This window comes from Oryzias latipes, chromosome 10 (genome assembly GCF_053564925.1).
Source record: "Oryzias latipes strain Hd-rR chromosome 10, Olatipes_Hd-rR_3.1".
Lineage (NCBI taxonomy): Eukaryota > Metazoa > Chordata > Actinopteri > Beloniformes > Adrianichthyidae > Oryzias > Oryzias latipes.
This window is the reverse complement of record NC_136246.1, coordinates 15564259-15580433: the sequence shown is the minus strand read 5'-3', so window position 1 is coordinate 15580433 and position 16175 is coordinate 15564259. Positions and strand designations below refer to the sequence as shown.

Sequence of the window (16175 nt, the reverse complement as noted above, 5' to 3'; positions counted from 1 at the left end):
GCCACAGCTGCTCAGAGGAACCCATAACTGAGAGGAGGATGAACATTTTTCACTTCCCTCACTTCTCTTTTACAAGTGGATTCTCAGTTTAATAGTCTTCAAAGATTGAGAATATGACCTCACATATGTGAGCAGAGAAGGAATCAAACCTGCACTTACGTTTTTGCTTTCAAGTAGATCCTAACGTGAGGTTCTTTTAGAGCCGTGTTGTTGCCCTCTACGTGCTAAATACCCTGTAATAGTTCAACTCATGCTGCAGTCTATTTAAATTGATCATCTTCTGATCTATTATAAAAGCATTCCCAGTGGTCTTTTAGTTAGGATGATGTTGTTTGTAGCCCAAATCAAAACATGTGTGTTGTTTTCCAGGACAGAGCAGCAGTAGTTCATTAGAAATTCACCTCTGAGTTGTGGACAGTACTGTTGGCGCGGAGCAACCCCGCCCCCTCTTCCCCTCCACTGATAGCTCAGAGCAGGGAGCTTGATGCCGCCCAGCATCACAAATACAAACTTTTTTACTCACAACAATATGAATAAAGAGATTCTCAGGAATGCAATTTTGAGCTTAATTTTCTTTAAGTAGTGGCCTCCTTCATCAGAAAAATGCTACAAGAACATGTTAAAAATGTCATCAGAGGGTGTCTTTCAGCCCCAACTCTTAACAAAAGGGCTCGTGCAACTCAGTAAATGTTGTCATATTTGGATGAAAACCTTCAAAACAAAATAATCTTGAACTTTATCTAAAGTTAAAAAAAAGACAAAATGTATGAAACTATCCCAGTTGTCTGCAGTCTGAAGTTCCAGAGCTTCACGTGGCTCTTTACCCCTCTGCTGTGGCTCTTTGGTTGAAGAAAAATAAAATAATAGTAATTTTAAAAAGTATGCGTTACTTATTTAGTTTTTCAGGTTTAGAATTGTATGGTCGAGGTGTTTCTATAACAGTAAAAGTTTTTTTTACACCACTACTGACATTAGACTCACTCAAGAGTCTCTGTGTGGTTAACCATCGAGTGTACAGGCTGCAAAATACTAAGCAAAATGTGCGTCAAATCTTTGATCTTCAGTCAGATTTGTTTTAAATTGGAAAACGTTTGATCCTATACCGCTAAACAATGCTTAGATTCTGTCCAGAGGGAAATTTAAATATATATCTAAACATATCTATTGTACCTTTTTCTATTGGATCATAAACTAATCAAGTTGTGTTTTTATTCAGGTTAACAGCAGCAACAATTGATTTGATTTGATTTGAAATGGTTTATTTCAAGCAATCAAATAAGAATAATACACAACAACAACACAATCATCAGTAATACATTCATACAATGACAACTCAAACTTAGAATATTTAGAAATATTAATAAATATTGCTTGAAAGGGAGTGGAAGGAAGCGAATTTATATAATCCCACCCCTGTTCTACCATAACCATTTTATTACACGATTTATCATTATCTGGTTCCTAATTTTTATCAGACAGAATTAAGAATCCTGAAGTATCAATAAAGCACATGACGAAGATGAATTACTTAAATTATTTTGTAAAAATAACTTTTAGAAATCAACATGGCAAATGCAGATCATTTATCCAAAATATATGCAGATTATGTTACTTATAAAAGTCATGTATATGATTGATAAAAATAATACTATATCAGTTAAATAGACATAACACTGTTTCAAAAATCATAGCAATAATTATTAAAGTATCAAAAGTTAAAATATGTGCAAAATTATGTTACATTAGGAAAAATCATGAATCAATTTTTGGAGCAAATGAAGCAAAATCATTAGAAATCAATCAATTTAACCATTTTTAATAATTGATTAAGCATTTATTTATTTTTTTTTATGACAATTTAATGCTGTGAAGTCGAATAAAAAAGGGTCCATAATCTGTCGAATGACCAAGGTTGGTATTCCTTCTTCCGCTGATTAACAGCCGTTCTTCTGGCTTTGAACAGAGTTTATAGTTGTCCTTGATGTTATGTCTGCAGACATTAGGTTAAGGTCTGTATCCTGCTGCTGTTGTCAGCGGCGCTGAAAGTTGAGGTCAAGTAAACATAAAGTTTACTGACGGTATGAGAACAGAAAAGGCAATTTTGGACTTGTGTTGTCTAAACTTTATGTACATCTGCTGGAGATCCTATGTGTCACTGGGTGACTAATTTAAAAGAGAAACCAGTAATACTGCCCTATGGGAAAACTGAAAGACAATTTCCTTTATAGAAAATATATTTTTTCTTTATATTTCTGACTTTATTTAATGACAAAAACATAGTTTATTTATATTTAGCATAACAGTAATATAAACACAAAGCAGTGTAGTATTATCGTGAAAGGTGAATAAGACTGAAATCGGCCCAAAAGGCTCTTTCAGTGTTGGGGGTTGCAGACTCCTGACCTTAACTAACAAGTAGAAAAAGTGGGGCTGGATCTGTGGTCACGCAGAAAAACAGATCAATGTTATTGTTATTTTCTGTTATTGCTCAATTTAATGAACAAAAACTGAGTTTAATTAAATTAAATTGTTTTTCTTTCATGGTTGGCAGAGAGATTTTTCTATTCATGTTATACACAAACATATAGAGAACCTAAAAAATGATAAGTAGCTGTCTTTTATTACCTCATCTTTACAGACTTGTAATAATTTCTCCATACACAAGGGAGCGCCTCTGGGCCTAATCTGCTACCCCGCTCATCTGATACAAATTGTGTTGTGACTCAGTGTAAAGGATTTCCAGCGACGACACACCAGCTTATGATTAGAGAAAGCAAATGTGACATTGCAAGGAAAGAGATGAACTCAAGACAAGGGGAGGGCTTCAGGACAAGCTGGTGACTTCAGTCAGATGGCAGCTCCAGGTCAAAACTGAAACAGATATGGATGAGTGGAAAAATGTAGAACATTTGTTAGTGTCATTCCTGGATGATGATACATCTGAATAAACATCCCTTACGAATGAAAATCAATAGGACAGACAGATGGTTCATATTTCTGTTCAGATCTTAGCATTTTGACTTCAACTTTGAGGCTGAATGAAGGAAATTCTCTAGTTAAAGGAGGCTTCCGTCCTCTTCCAAGTCACTCTTTCGAGAACTTTATGAGTTTAAATGAGCACTGCCTACATCAAATAGAAACATCAGAAATGTGAGAAATTCAAGGAACGACAACCGTCCTCAAACTCACTGACAGTAATGAACGGCTGCAGCATAAAAAGGCACGAAAGTGATGCATCAGTTCAGATTTATTCAACAATTTCTTTGCTGGTTTTCACCAAACAGGAAGGCATTCTTTCACTCAAATCACAGTTATGTCCCCCCAAAACATTTATTACAAATCCACAAACCACAGGTAAAACAGTACAGTATTCCTTTTATAATCTGGAAAAATAACAACATGGAGGCATTTGGAAAGAGTAAGGAAATATAAAAAAAATAAAGAAAATTATTTTTTTACATTTCCTCTCTCTCTCCCAAATGCATATATAATTCTTTGGATCAACATTTTAGAATATAAACTGCATCCTTGTAAGACATGTTTAATGCATAAAGCCACCTCATCGTGCCTTCTTTATTTAACTGTCCTTTCTGCAGAACAAAGACTTCCTCCCCTTTTAGCTCACATAGATACCTGAAATTGTATACTATATGCATAAGCACAGCACCGCTCTCCCTCCAGTCTCTGTCTGGTGAAAAACATCCCAGTCACCGCCTCCTCCTGGTGTGTGAGGAGGTCTGGGGACTCGGCTTGATTGGAGCACAAAGCCGTTTGTGTTTGGACTTGTTTTTGAGTCCTGAACACTAGCGCTGACATCCCTCTAGGCTACTGCTCCTCCTCCTCCTTTCTGGACCTTCAATCCTGCTGAACTGTCCCACGTTTGGATGGGGGCACCAGGTGATCAGGCAGGGAGGCCGGCAGCTCGTGGCCCTCCAGCTTCACTTTGATCAGGTGGTTGGCCAGGGCAAACTCCTCGTCGTCGAGCAGACCGTCTTTATCCACGTCTGCCAGCTTCCAGATCTTTCCCAGGACTGAGTTGGGCAGCTTAGACTTCACCATTTCCTTCTTGGCTGCAGCGCCGGTCACTTTCCCGTTGATGGGAGACAGGGTGTAGAAGATCTCGTCGTATGTCGGCTTGTCGCGGCCCACCACCCACTCCAGCTCGTCGATGCCTTCGCTGGCACCTTCACCGTAGCCGTGGCCAAACGGTCCGCTCATGGTCCCCTCGAAGGCTCCGCCTTTGACCGACTGGCTGGGCATGTTGGCCTCCTCCTGGCGTACCAATGCCATGAGCCGGGCAATGTCGTTGGCGAGCATGTCTTCCACCGCCTCCAGCAGCTTAGGCTTCAGGTTTGCAAACTTGGTGAAGTCATGACCGTTCAGCAGCTCCTGGAAGCAAAGGGAGGTTGAAAGAAAACAGGAATTAGAGATAGAAATAGATCAGTCTTCAATAACTACCCAAGGCAGTAGCGTACAAGAGGCAGGATTTCCTGACAAACCAGGAAAAATAAATCTCATCCTTGTTCTGGCCCATCCTGGAGGGCAAGAACAGGAAAGAAGGGCAAAGATGTGAAGAGCAAAGGCTGAAAGGTCACAGAGTCACTTTGTTTCTGCACTTTATGCTACAGACAGAAAAAAAACATTTCATCACATCTGTATCTCAAAAGGAATATGGAGGATTCTCTCAATCTCACCTGCATTTTTTCAAGTTTAGGAAAGTCTCCTGGGGAGATGTTATGCTCTTTTTCAACCCTGTGGTAGATCTCCCCGAGGTTGGTTATAAGCTCTTTCTTCTTGGATTCTTTCCCGAACACAGCGGGCATCTCCTTCTTCAGAGCGGTGATGATGTACGCATGCACCTGCAGGCCAAAGGAAGAAAAACAGAACAAACATGACAAAGAAATACAACCAGTTACTTTTTGTGATAAGCTTCAACGCTGTGTTTGACACAAACCTTGGCAAGGCGTGCTCGTTTGATGAGGTCATTGAGTTTGCGCAGAGCTGCATTTCGTGGCAAAGACTGAATGTCCACAAAGAGATCCTGCTCTTCGGCCTCGAACAACTTCCTGTTATCAGGGACCAAAAGGGGCTGGGCCCAGAATGACCCGATGTAAACTCGCACAACCTGGAACAGGATTCACACAGAGGTTAACCTCCACCCATCCCAATACTACATACAGCCAGTTATGCTTTTGCTCATGAGTCACACTGAAGCCTCACTGTTGCTTAAAAATAAAAAATCTGGTGTGATGCAAAAAAAGGAAAAGTCTCAGATTGTGAAAAGGGAAAGAGTTAGATGCAAGCAGAGTTTTTTCTCTTTACTTATAGGGTGTTGTCATTGTTCAGTAATGCTGTCAAGACCAATGAATAATGAGCAGCATGATCCAAAGGTTTCTCTGAATCAAACATTAACTAAACAGTCAGGGAGGAATCATAAGACTGTGTCACATGATAGGACATGGGATTTTCAAATGCTGGTGTTCTAAGTGTTTTTCACTTTCACTACATACATAGTCATAACTGTTCTCATGTCCATTAGGAGCCTGAAACCACTAAAGCACATTAATACAGCCCTAAACTTTCAAACAGGCTCAGATTTTAATTCCCATTATTCCCCAGCTGCTCACCGTCTGTTAAAAAATGACTACCAAGCAGCACCTGCTGTTCTTCTCAAGAGTGAAGTAAGTTTGCTGGTTCGATTTTCAACTTCTAACACGAGTGCAGAACTACTCTGCACGTTTTTGTTTTTCTTACCTCAGGTGTGTTGATGATTTTCCCCAAAGACCACATGAGCGCTCCGTAGACCCTCATCAGCTGCTGAGTGCTGATCTGATCAGCCTTGTTCAGCACCACTCTCATCTTATCCTCGTGATTCTTCAGGGCTCGGATCACCTCTGAGAACTCATCTGAGATGTCCAGCTTGTGGGCATCAAAGAGGAGGATGATGCGGTCCACACGCTCGGCAAACCACTCCAGCACAGCAGCAAAGTCATAACCTAAAGGAAAGGAGATAAAACAACAACACATATTTCAGCATCAGCACAGACATTAACTTTTCTATTATTTATTTTTACCATTTGGATAATGGAACTAACTGAAGAAGATGAAACAGCAAAGAAGATTTTGCATATTCAGAAAAAGCTACATGTCAGTGTAACAAATTCATTTCACCTCATAAAGAACTCAAAGGTAAAAGAGGACATTAAAGGATGGAGAAGTTTTGGATTACAGATAAAATCTATTTCAAGTGAGAGTTAATTTCAGTAATAGGAGAAATGTTCATAATACTAAGCGCACTCACCTGGTTTTGTTTAACCTGCTGTACTGAGACAACAGTAATATAAACGAGTAAAGACTGAACCACAACCATAAAATCTAGTATTATCTGCCATCAGAGTCCTGTAATGCACCATGCTCTATCACAGGCTGGCCATGACAAAATTCAACAGAACAAGGCTTTGTAAAATTATTGACATTAAGAAAGTGAGAAAATAAAGCAACGCATTTCTGTCTGTGAATGAGCACAGAACTGTGCTCCAACCTTTGGATCTTTTAATTTTAGAAACGAGCCGACTGAACTGAAAACACTGAGACAGAGGGGAGAGTAGAGCGTCTGGAGCTGCGTTTTGGATGAGCACATGTGTCGTCTGATCAGAAAAACATGATCAATCTCATTGGATGTACATGCACTCTGACATGACCACCTTTCAATACCTACAACTGAAAAAGGTCGAAGCAATGCAGTCTATAGAAAGACAAAGATCATGGACAAAAAAATACATACACAAGGCCACACAGTCCTTGTGTCAATTAGCACAAAAGAGAAGTCAGAAAAAAAGCCCTAAAGTTCCTTACAGTCTGGTTAGTCTCTGCTACGACTGAGCCAGGAAAACTTGCGTCTGTTAAACTTGACCTGCACAATCTAATCGGTTCTGTTTATGTATGACACAGACCGTACAGTACGTTAGTGGAGTACAGTATTGGACCAGTGTTGACACAGAAACAGAGGATGACGTGTTTACACTGAAGAGGGATCAGTCTCAGCGGATGTAGATGCACTCTACCATGATAATACCTACAACTGAAAAAAGTTGAAGCAATGCAGTCTATAGAAGGACAAAGATCATGGATAAAATGAACAAAGACCTAAAGTCCACTCCTAATGACATTTTGATCTATTGTAGAAGCGTTCCCAGTGGTCTATCAATTACATCATTTTTAGACAAAAATCCAAAAACCTGTTTCCTTTTGTAGGACAGTTTCTGAAGAGTGGCAGTAATTTAATAGAAATTCATCTCTGAGTTGTGGGCAGGACTACTGGCACGGAATGAGCCCACCCCCACTCCCCTTAATCCATGAGTTTACACGCCCTCCTGCTTTACAGTCACTCACAACCTCAACCTAACAGAGGTGAAACAAAAATGGTGAGCAGTATTGAAGCCATCCAGTTTTGAACCAGATGCCAGCTCAGATCAAGAGAACAAAGACGCACATGGATGTATTTGTCTACAAATGGATTCATGAGAATGGAGAAGAGCAGGGAGCTTGTGGCCCCCAGATTGTACCGTAATTTGTACGTCACAACTACACCTGATCCTGATACACAAAAATTTGAATAAAGACATACTCAAAAATGCATTTTTAATCTTCATTTTCTTAATATATGTCCTCCCTCATCAGAAAAAATTGCACAATATATGTTAAAAAAACCAAAAACTTTCATTCAATGGGTCTTCAAACAGAATATAAGAAGAAACTGGAAATAGAGGTGACATAGATCATGGTTGAAGCACTTAACGTTCCGTCCTTGACAAGTGAAAGTAAAAGTAGACAAAAGAGAAAATGATAAGTCTAAAGTCGCGGTGTGACCCACTGAGGACATTTGTTCATCCTCCATGAAGTCTGTTTTTAAACATACATGTAAAGGAATGAAGCAGCTGCTAAAACTCAGGCTTACTTATAGCATCAACAGCTGCCATGTCAGTGCTGTACACATTCTCCAGGCATGCAAAGACATAAAGACATGATCAAGTTTGATTCGCGTTGAGAGGAGAGAGACAGACAGCAGAGGTGTGGAATGCCACAACTATGGCAAGAAACCAAAACGTCTGATGAGAAATGAGCCTTGAATTTTTTTTTTTTGAGTCTCGCATCTGTAAAGCTTTAAGAAAGCGTCAGTGTGGTTACCATAAAAGCTGAAAATAGCAACAGCAAGCCCAGCTGTGTTTAAATCAGATGTTCTGCTAAGAGATCTAAAAAAAAAAAAAAAAAAAAAGGAACAAAAACGGGATAAAATGTCTGTAGCTCAGTCAAAACTATACATATAATCTGTTTAATGTGAGAAACAAAATTTAATTTTTTATTTTACCTTGGGTTGGTATCAAACTTAGGGTTTTGCTTTGCAAAAAGTCATTTTTTCCCCCTAAAATTATGATTCATCCCAAGAAATCGTTGTCACAGAGCTTAATAAGCTACAAACAGTTTCTGAAAAGCTTTTTTTTTTCTAATATTTTGCCGTACAGCTTTAGCCCTTAGCAGCATGCACTGCTATCAACATTGCATTAGATTTTTCTGAACTTCATACTGAGGAAAACGGTTTATGCTGACCTAATGAAAAATGAAAGCAGTAGCAGAATTGCTCAATAACTATACCATGAATTGATTTCTCAACATTTTTTGCTTGGACAATTTTTGCCAAAGCTTTAGCAGTTAGCAAGGTATAGAGCTAAATATTAAAATACTGAAATGTACAGCCACACAGTCCTTTGTCGTCAATTAGCACAAAAGAGAAGTCAGAAAAAAAGCCCTAAAGTTCCTTACAGTCTGGTTAGTCTCTGCTACGACTGAGCCAGGAAAACTTGCGTCTGTTAAACTTGACCTGCACAATCTAATCGGTTCTGTTTATGTATGACACAGACCCTCAGTACGTTAGTGGAGTACAGTATTGGACCTGTGTTGACACAGAAACAGAGGATGACGTGTTTACACTGAAGAGGGAGAAAGTGCCTTTGAGAACAGTACTACAGGAAAACACAAAGGTGTGAAGATCTCTGTTCATTCAGCTTTTCTTTATGGTCTGATTAGCATGCATTGACAAAGATGCCAATCTAAAGTTTTTTACTAAATCTATAACCAGTATTTGAATCTTTTTGAAATGCTGTAATGCCTGCTGATAAAAAACTCAATACTACTGCTTTATTTTGCTTTTTGATGACTCAATACAATACAAGACTTGGATTGGGGAAGGATTTGGTACAGTTCAAACCCAAAGCAGTCTTGGGAAACATCACAGTGTTTCCCATTTTACTCCACTTCCTCTCACTAAAATACACAAAAACACGTTTTGCATGCGTTTCCTCTAAAAACCACTTCAATCCAGGTAGAGAAAGCAGAAGCAGTGTTTAGTTGCGCATTGTTTTCCCCCTGTGCTCTGTCAGATAAAAGTAAAACTGTGTGCAACAAAATCCTAAAGTCATTTTAAAACAAAACCATTCCAAAAACTTCAAATTAAATTAGAAAAAGAATAGAGAACGGCATGTTAACATATTTTTAAAGAGTGAGGGAGATATTAAAAACTAAAATAATTCACAAGAAATGGTGGCTGATGTCACCCATAAAAAGGATCTGCACAAACAGGAAATGATCTTCAGGTGGTGTCAGCTCTCATCTTTGCCCTTGCCATGACTAGATTACATGCTTGCAGGCATAATAAGACTTTAAAACCAGTTTGACAGACTGAGAGCCCCAAAAGCCAAAACTAAGTTTGAAGGCTGTTTATGTACGTCTGCTTTTAGGTTTGCACCCCAAACTCCCTGTGGGTTTTTAGCACCTCTACAAAAAAAAAAAAAAAAAATCAGTTTACTCATTTGTGCTGGTTTTAAATCAAAGGGTTTTCTGCAGTTAGTTAGTGGAGGTAACGCCAAAGAGGAAAAAGAACAGTGAGCTTTTGAGAACAGCGGACCTCTACTTATCCTCTGCTTTTCCCCGGACAGGATTCCAGGAGTATCAATGATACTGATGCTTTCCAGGACAGCGTTAGGCATCTGAGCACACATGAACCTGCAGAGGGAACACAGGAGGGGTGAGAAACAAAAACATTTTATAATAGGCGGAAAAAAAAATAGTAAAGGAGTGTGTGATAAAAGGAGAGGGGAGATTCTCAGTGATGATTGCTGAGATGACAAAACAGAAAACCAGTCTGGTGAGTGTCTTTAAGCTTGGAATTACATAAACTTTACTCTTCAGCTTCACAACAATTATTATCTCGCTGTCAGGCTCCGACGTGAACAGACAACTGCTGGAAGAAACTGTTCAGACGGTGAGAGGAAAGTAAAAGTCAGAGATAAACAATCCCCTTTAATAATGTTCCTGTCGATATCATAGCTTGAAACATTTACTTTAAAATAAAGTACATTTCGGTAGAGGGATTTCCAAGTGGTCGCATAAGTTGAGTTACATTCTTTGTTTCCATAAATAAATGCTTTATAAATAAATGCTTTAATACTTCCGTCACTGCAGAAGTGTTTAGGGAATTATTTAGATTCTGTGCTAATCTATTCTGCAAACACTGTGCGCCAGCTGACGTTTAAATCTAGCTTTTCCGACAGTGATGATAAAGATTTTCCGAACATTACAGAAGTATTGTTTGTAAAAGGCCACTGTTGCGTGAATGCTTAAGAAGGGGAAATGTTGGGACCTTGTCCTTTTTACCTTAATGTAACATGCTGAAAATAAGTGTTTCAAAAGAATTTAAACTTAATAAAGAGAGTGCTGCACTTCAGCAGAAAAATACAATAATAATAGAACAACAACAGGGGAATAAAATCTGGACAGCTAACATAACCCACAACTTGGAATACCATTTCTCCCTCTGCTGCCCTTTAAGCCAAACGCTCATAAAATGAGCTCAGAGGGTCATAAGACCAAGAAAACGTGCCTTCACATTCCTGCTGCAACCACACAAAGAGCAGAACACAAACACCACAAACCCCAGCATGGATCCAACCCACCAAACAAAGGGAATTGGAAAAATCTACTCAGAGTATTGTGATTAACTTGCTTTTTGAAATGATACTCTCTGGGCAGCAACATGACAAATGATAGAAACAGCCAAAGATAACATAAAAGCAGCCCCCCCCCCCCCCCCCCCCCCCCTTTCCCCTCATATCTGATACCATATGACTTGCAGCTGGAATTTTGGCTAGCCCTGTCCTGGATTTTTTCCACAAAGTTCTGAAGAAGGAAAAAAAAAATGGCTTGGATCAGTTTAAGCTGAACTAAAAAAAAAATTCCTGGATCTTTAAGAGAGCGTAGGATTTCTAAATATTATATCTTTGAAACCACGAGTCATCCCTGTAATGAAGGCTGAAAAATATCCATGAATTTTGGAATTCTGGGAGAGAAATTTGACAATGCCGTCTTCCTCTTTGCCTCATCTCCTGACCTATGACCTCCTTTCTCGTCATAACCGTCATTTCCCACAGAGAGGAGGAAACAGGGCGACCATCACGTGATCCGCAGATGTGGAGAGTGGAGTTACAACCATATCATGTTTCCCCGCTTTACTCCCAAAAATCCCTCCCAATGCGGCAGAACTAAATCACAGATTGTTTAAATGCCTTTTCTTGCCCATTCACACCTGTGAGTATGTTTTAGATGCTCTGAGAGGCTTTTAGAAATGTCAGGCTCCACCTCAGTAAAGAGCAGAGTCAGCACACTGGAATAACAGGACAGAACGGTGCAGGACAGTGTGGGCCAGAGCGGAACTAAAGCTTTGCTGATTCCAGTTTTACTGACGAAGGCCTTAAAGACACTGGAGCTTTCTGTGATACAACAGGAAAAAAAAGTGTATGCTTATCAGGAGTTGAGTAAGAAGTTCAAAAATATTTTAAAACAATCAGCAAGAACAGAGTTCACTGAAGAGACAAAGCAAAATGCTGCAATAGTGGTATGAAAGCAGAAAAAAAGCAAACGTCAAACTCTTCAGTTCCCTGTGACGATAATGCAAGAGTTGGTGTGAGAAACACAGAGCTAATTTGTGTTTACCATCTTCATAAATAACAGGTTATAGTGCAGACAAGTCACATCAGCCCCTGGTAGTTAAAGGCTAATCTGAGAGTTGAATAACTATGGTTAGGAGCTTAACAGAAGAGAAGCCATAATAGTCCACTGAATTTCGATGATTAAAACATATTTCCTTTAAAAGCAGTTACAGGGATGCCTGAGAAAAATCACCGGCTCAAGTCAACCAGTTTACAGTTTGAGCCGAGCAAATCTATCTAGCTGATATAAACTGTTATGAAAATGTGACAATTGAGTTGAAATATACAAAACACATAAACAACTTTTTTTAAATTAGCAAACGCATGACCACTCATGCTAACAACTCTATTCAAATAAAACCACCAAACTCCCAGGAGACAGCAGGTCTCTGTCTAATAATTGTAGAAAATCTATAGCGTTACAAAGGCTTCACATAGATTCCTCTGTGGGCTGTAATGACCTCCAAGAGTGAGCCATAACCTGTTAAGGTTTCTCAAAAGTAAAAAATGTTATTTGTCACAAGTTTGCCATCTTAAAAGAGAAGGACAACAGTCTATATAATCACAGGAAGGTAAGTGAATGGATAAAGGGAATGAACCAAACCGAGTTAATGTCAACTTAAAAGGTTTCATTTTCTGAAAACAACTGGTTTAAACTAAAGAACAGACTACAAACAATGTAAAAGCAGGGTAACACGATGCTGGCAGGTGAGGGGGGGGGGGGGGGGGATTGGGGACTAGAGGACATCCACTCAGCCTCTACGGGAAGTGACACCACCAACAATCACATGTCAATAGGCTTTTGTCATTACAAATCCATGGAGAGTGAACAGGGTTCAGGTACAGGCTGACTCAACACTTTGTACTTTGAATTGTTCTGGGAGGGGCTCATTTTGGTTTTCCAGTTTTAAATTCTTTAAGGGTCCTTAGTTTACTTTGTTTTATTATTTATTTAGGACCACAACTTGCAACATTTTATTAGACTCCCCCCACCCACTGTCATTCTACAGGTCAGTTTCCACATTGCAGATTTGATGTTGCATTATTGAAAAAAAAAAAAAACACAATGGGAAATTCATACTTTTTGTCATGTCCTGGTTAGAGATCTGCTGCGAGACCGTCCCTGCTTCTTCAATAGATCTCTTGATCTACTGGAAAATAGATCATTCCTGTGATCTGTAACCCTTGTGCTATCCTAGGCACTTTAACATTGGGAGTTGGGTCATCTGGACCCACTAGACAGTGAGCTGAACCTTTTTTCTTCAATGATTTGTGATCTTCACTGGTGTCCATGGATTACATGAAATCTTTCCACCTTTATCCACCTTTGTCATGGTAGGGAGAACACGTCAATGTAAGGGTGGGGTCATCTAAGATAGCACAAGGGTTAAATTACAATTATGCAGTTTTTAGCCCAAAAAAAGTGTTTTTTTCTTGGACATTGATTATGCAGAGTAGCAGTAGTTCATAAGAAATTTGCTTCTGAGTTGTGGGCAGAACTGTTGGTGGAGCAAGGACGCCCCCACTTCCTGTCACCCATGTGTTTACACACTCTCCCACTAGCTTACAGCCTGGAGCAAGATTTCAACGCTTTCACACCAAGCCTTTTCCAACTGTAGCTGGCAGACTAGTAAACAGTAGGAATGGAGGGGGGGAAATCCCTTCCCTGCTTCTCTGTTATGAACACCATGGGCTAAATCTGCATCCAGTATCCTGTGTCATCCTGTGTTTTCAAATGACATTTTTTGTCTGCTCCTGATTCACAGCAAATTGAATAAAGAAATGCTCAGAAATGCCATTTTAAGCTCAACTTTCTATATACGCCCATCATGACAAAATTGCCACAAGAACATGTTAAAAGGCCCCAAAACACAATTTTTAGTGGAGTGTGTCTTTAAATGTATTCCTACCAGTACATTTCACACACTGACTGCACTGCTACCTTTAACCCGTTGTGATAAGACTTCATAAATTGTACTCACAGCTAGAAAGGGAGTGTTCTTCTGACCGTACAGATGTGGCAACAACTAGGTGACATGAAAGTCATAGCGCCCACATGAGGACAGAAAAAGGTCAGTGTGTTGCTTGGCAACATCTGTAAGTTTCTATGTAGCAAGGGTCATGCTGGGAAAAAGTCTGGCAAGAATGACCCTTCCAGGTAACTGTAGTCAGGAGGCCTAACTAATATTTTGAATCATAGCGTCAAAAAGTACATTAAAAAACGTACACAGGTTAGAATCAATCGCCACTTCGTTCTTGACACTAAATACCCGCATTTTCTTCAGATGATGAAACCTGCTTACCCTCACTGCCATGATTGTGCAATGACACACTCTGGATTTACATCTGAAGAGTGGGGCGCGTTTAGACTTGTGGTGGGGGTTGTGACATCCGTTGACACGTTTTCAACAACATAATATTGAGTTGGTCAAAAACATGAACATTTCCCCTTTATGGATGTTTATATGGGTGCCGTGTCCACTTTATATTGCTTTTAACAACTCTGATAGTTAGGTGTCGGGGTTACCTGTTGAGGAAGGCGTTGCCAAAAGCGTTGAGTTTGCGAAAGGGCTTCTTGGGGTCGACCACCAGGGCGTTACCTGGGATAACCCCCTCCTGGTCACCGTGCATCACCGCGATGAAAGAGTCTGTGGTCGGCTCCGGGCCAATCCGCATACCTGGGAAGTCCTGCTCCATAAGGTGTCGGATAAAAGTGGTTTTTCCCGTGGAGTACTGACCCACCAGAAGTACCATGGGTTTGTTATCAAAGTCGGCATCTTCCAGTGCGGGAGAGTGGAAGTCGTGGAATCGATACGTGTCCTCCAGCGGGAACAGTTTGGTCCGGTACAGCCGCCGCAGCCCTTCGGAGACGTTTTGAAACAGCTCGGGGTCCTTTTTTAGGGTTTTTCTAAACATGGTGATCGATTTCTACGACGTAATTGACACACGTGTGCCAGTCTAGTAATTACCTAATAAAGTGGTGCGGACTTCTCACGCCGCAAAGACACTAGCTGCCTGCCAAAATGGAGCAACGACTGTGGGCGAGGTCTAGTTGGAAGTTTGTGTCCCCACCCTTTTCTTAGCTAGCTAGTCAGCGCTCGCGCTGTGCAAGTCTCAAATCATTCAAGGAGGACTTTCGGTTTAGCTGACATATACCAGCTATATAAACGCTAACCGCGCCACTAAGTCGGCATTCACAGTCTTAAGTTACGCGAGAACGAGAGGGGAAACCCGTAGCGGCTTCTCTGAATTAAGCCACTTACTTAGCATCCGCCTGTCAGTTCCTGTACCTTTAGGTGAACTCCGCTAAATGGGAGTGACACGCGGAAACCGGATTTCTTTTTGGGAAACTTCAAAATAAAATTCCTTTAAATGCCACCGTCATGTTGTCGTAATGCGTTGTTATTGTTCTTGTAAAATCTGCAGTTTTCCGCTCTATCGATATCCCATGAATTATTTCAGTTATTTTCTACATTACCTGATTACACAAAAATGGTCTTAATTTGTAAGTTTTTTATTTTGAAAAGTCAGCGTAGGATTGGTTTTCTGAAGATCGACAAAAATCAAATTGATTTTTTTATAAATCCATGCAAAACATCCTTTTAAAATTATTGTATCATTTTGTATCAAGTATCTTTCTCAATTGGCTAATGTAAATATTTATATTTCACATGTATAAGTTTTCTGCGGTTATTTTCACTTTCCTTTTCATCAAATCATCAACTCATACACTTTAAATGTATGGTTAGGTTCCAACTTTATCATATTCACTTCACGAGTCTAAAAACAATATCTTTGCTCATTTGTTATCTAATGTTGATTTATTTTGTAATTGAATCTTTCTTTGCAAGTTTTTCTTTTTTTGGTAGGGGGTTTCTCTTTTATCACATCGACGCTTTAATCTTACTGTGATACTTTTAATGCTCTTTTTTGCTTTCATTTATGTCTTTGTGAGTTTTTCTAAAACACTTTTTAAACTACTTTTCCATAATTTAATACTTTATGTCTCTTTTTGATTATTACTATTTTTTTTAAAACTAGGTTAAACTTTGTTAACCCTATCACTGTCATCAAGATGTCTGTTCTGGACTCTATCCTTTTAATGCCATCATGCAGCAACAACAACAAAAAGGT

The 16175-nt window shown here is 39.6% G+C and overlaps 2 protein-coding genes across 2 annotated transcripts in view; one reads left to right on the top strand and one right to left on the bottom strand.

Annotated features, from left to right (window-relative positions):
* The window catches only part of ubxn1 (UBX domain protein 1), a 38577-nt gene that overhangs the window by 10783 nt on the left and 11619 nt on the right, over positions 1-16175 (top strand). The gene's annotated exons all lie outside the window — the stretch shown is intronic.
* On the bottom strand, positions 3230-15369 carry ehd1a (EH-domain containing 1a). The gene is made up of 6 exons (XM_004073164.5): positions 14569-15369; positions 9962-10059; positions 5755-5996; positions 4955-5125; positions 4695-4859; positions 3230-4389 (listed from the first exon to the last, which is right to left on the bottom strand). The coding sequence occupies exons 1-6, from the start codon at positions 14955-14957 to the stop codon at positions 3856-3858; spliced, it is 1599 nt and encodes a 532-aa protein (XP_004073212.1). The 5' UTR covers positions 14958-15369; the 3' UTR covers positions 3230-3855.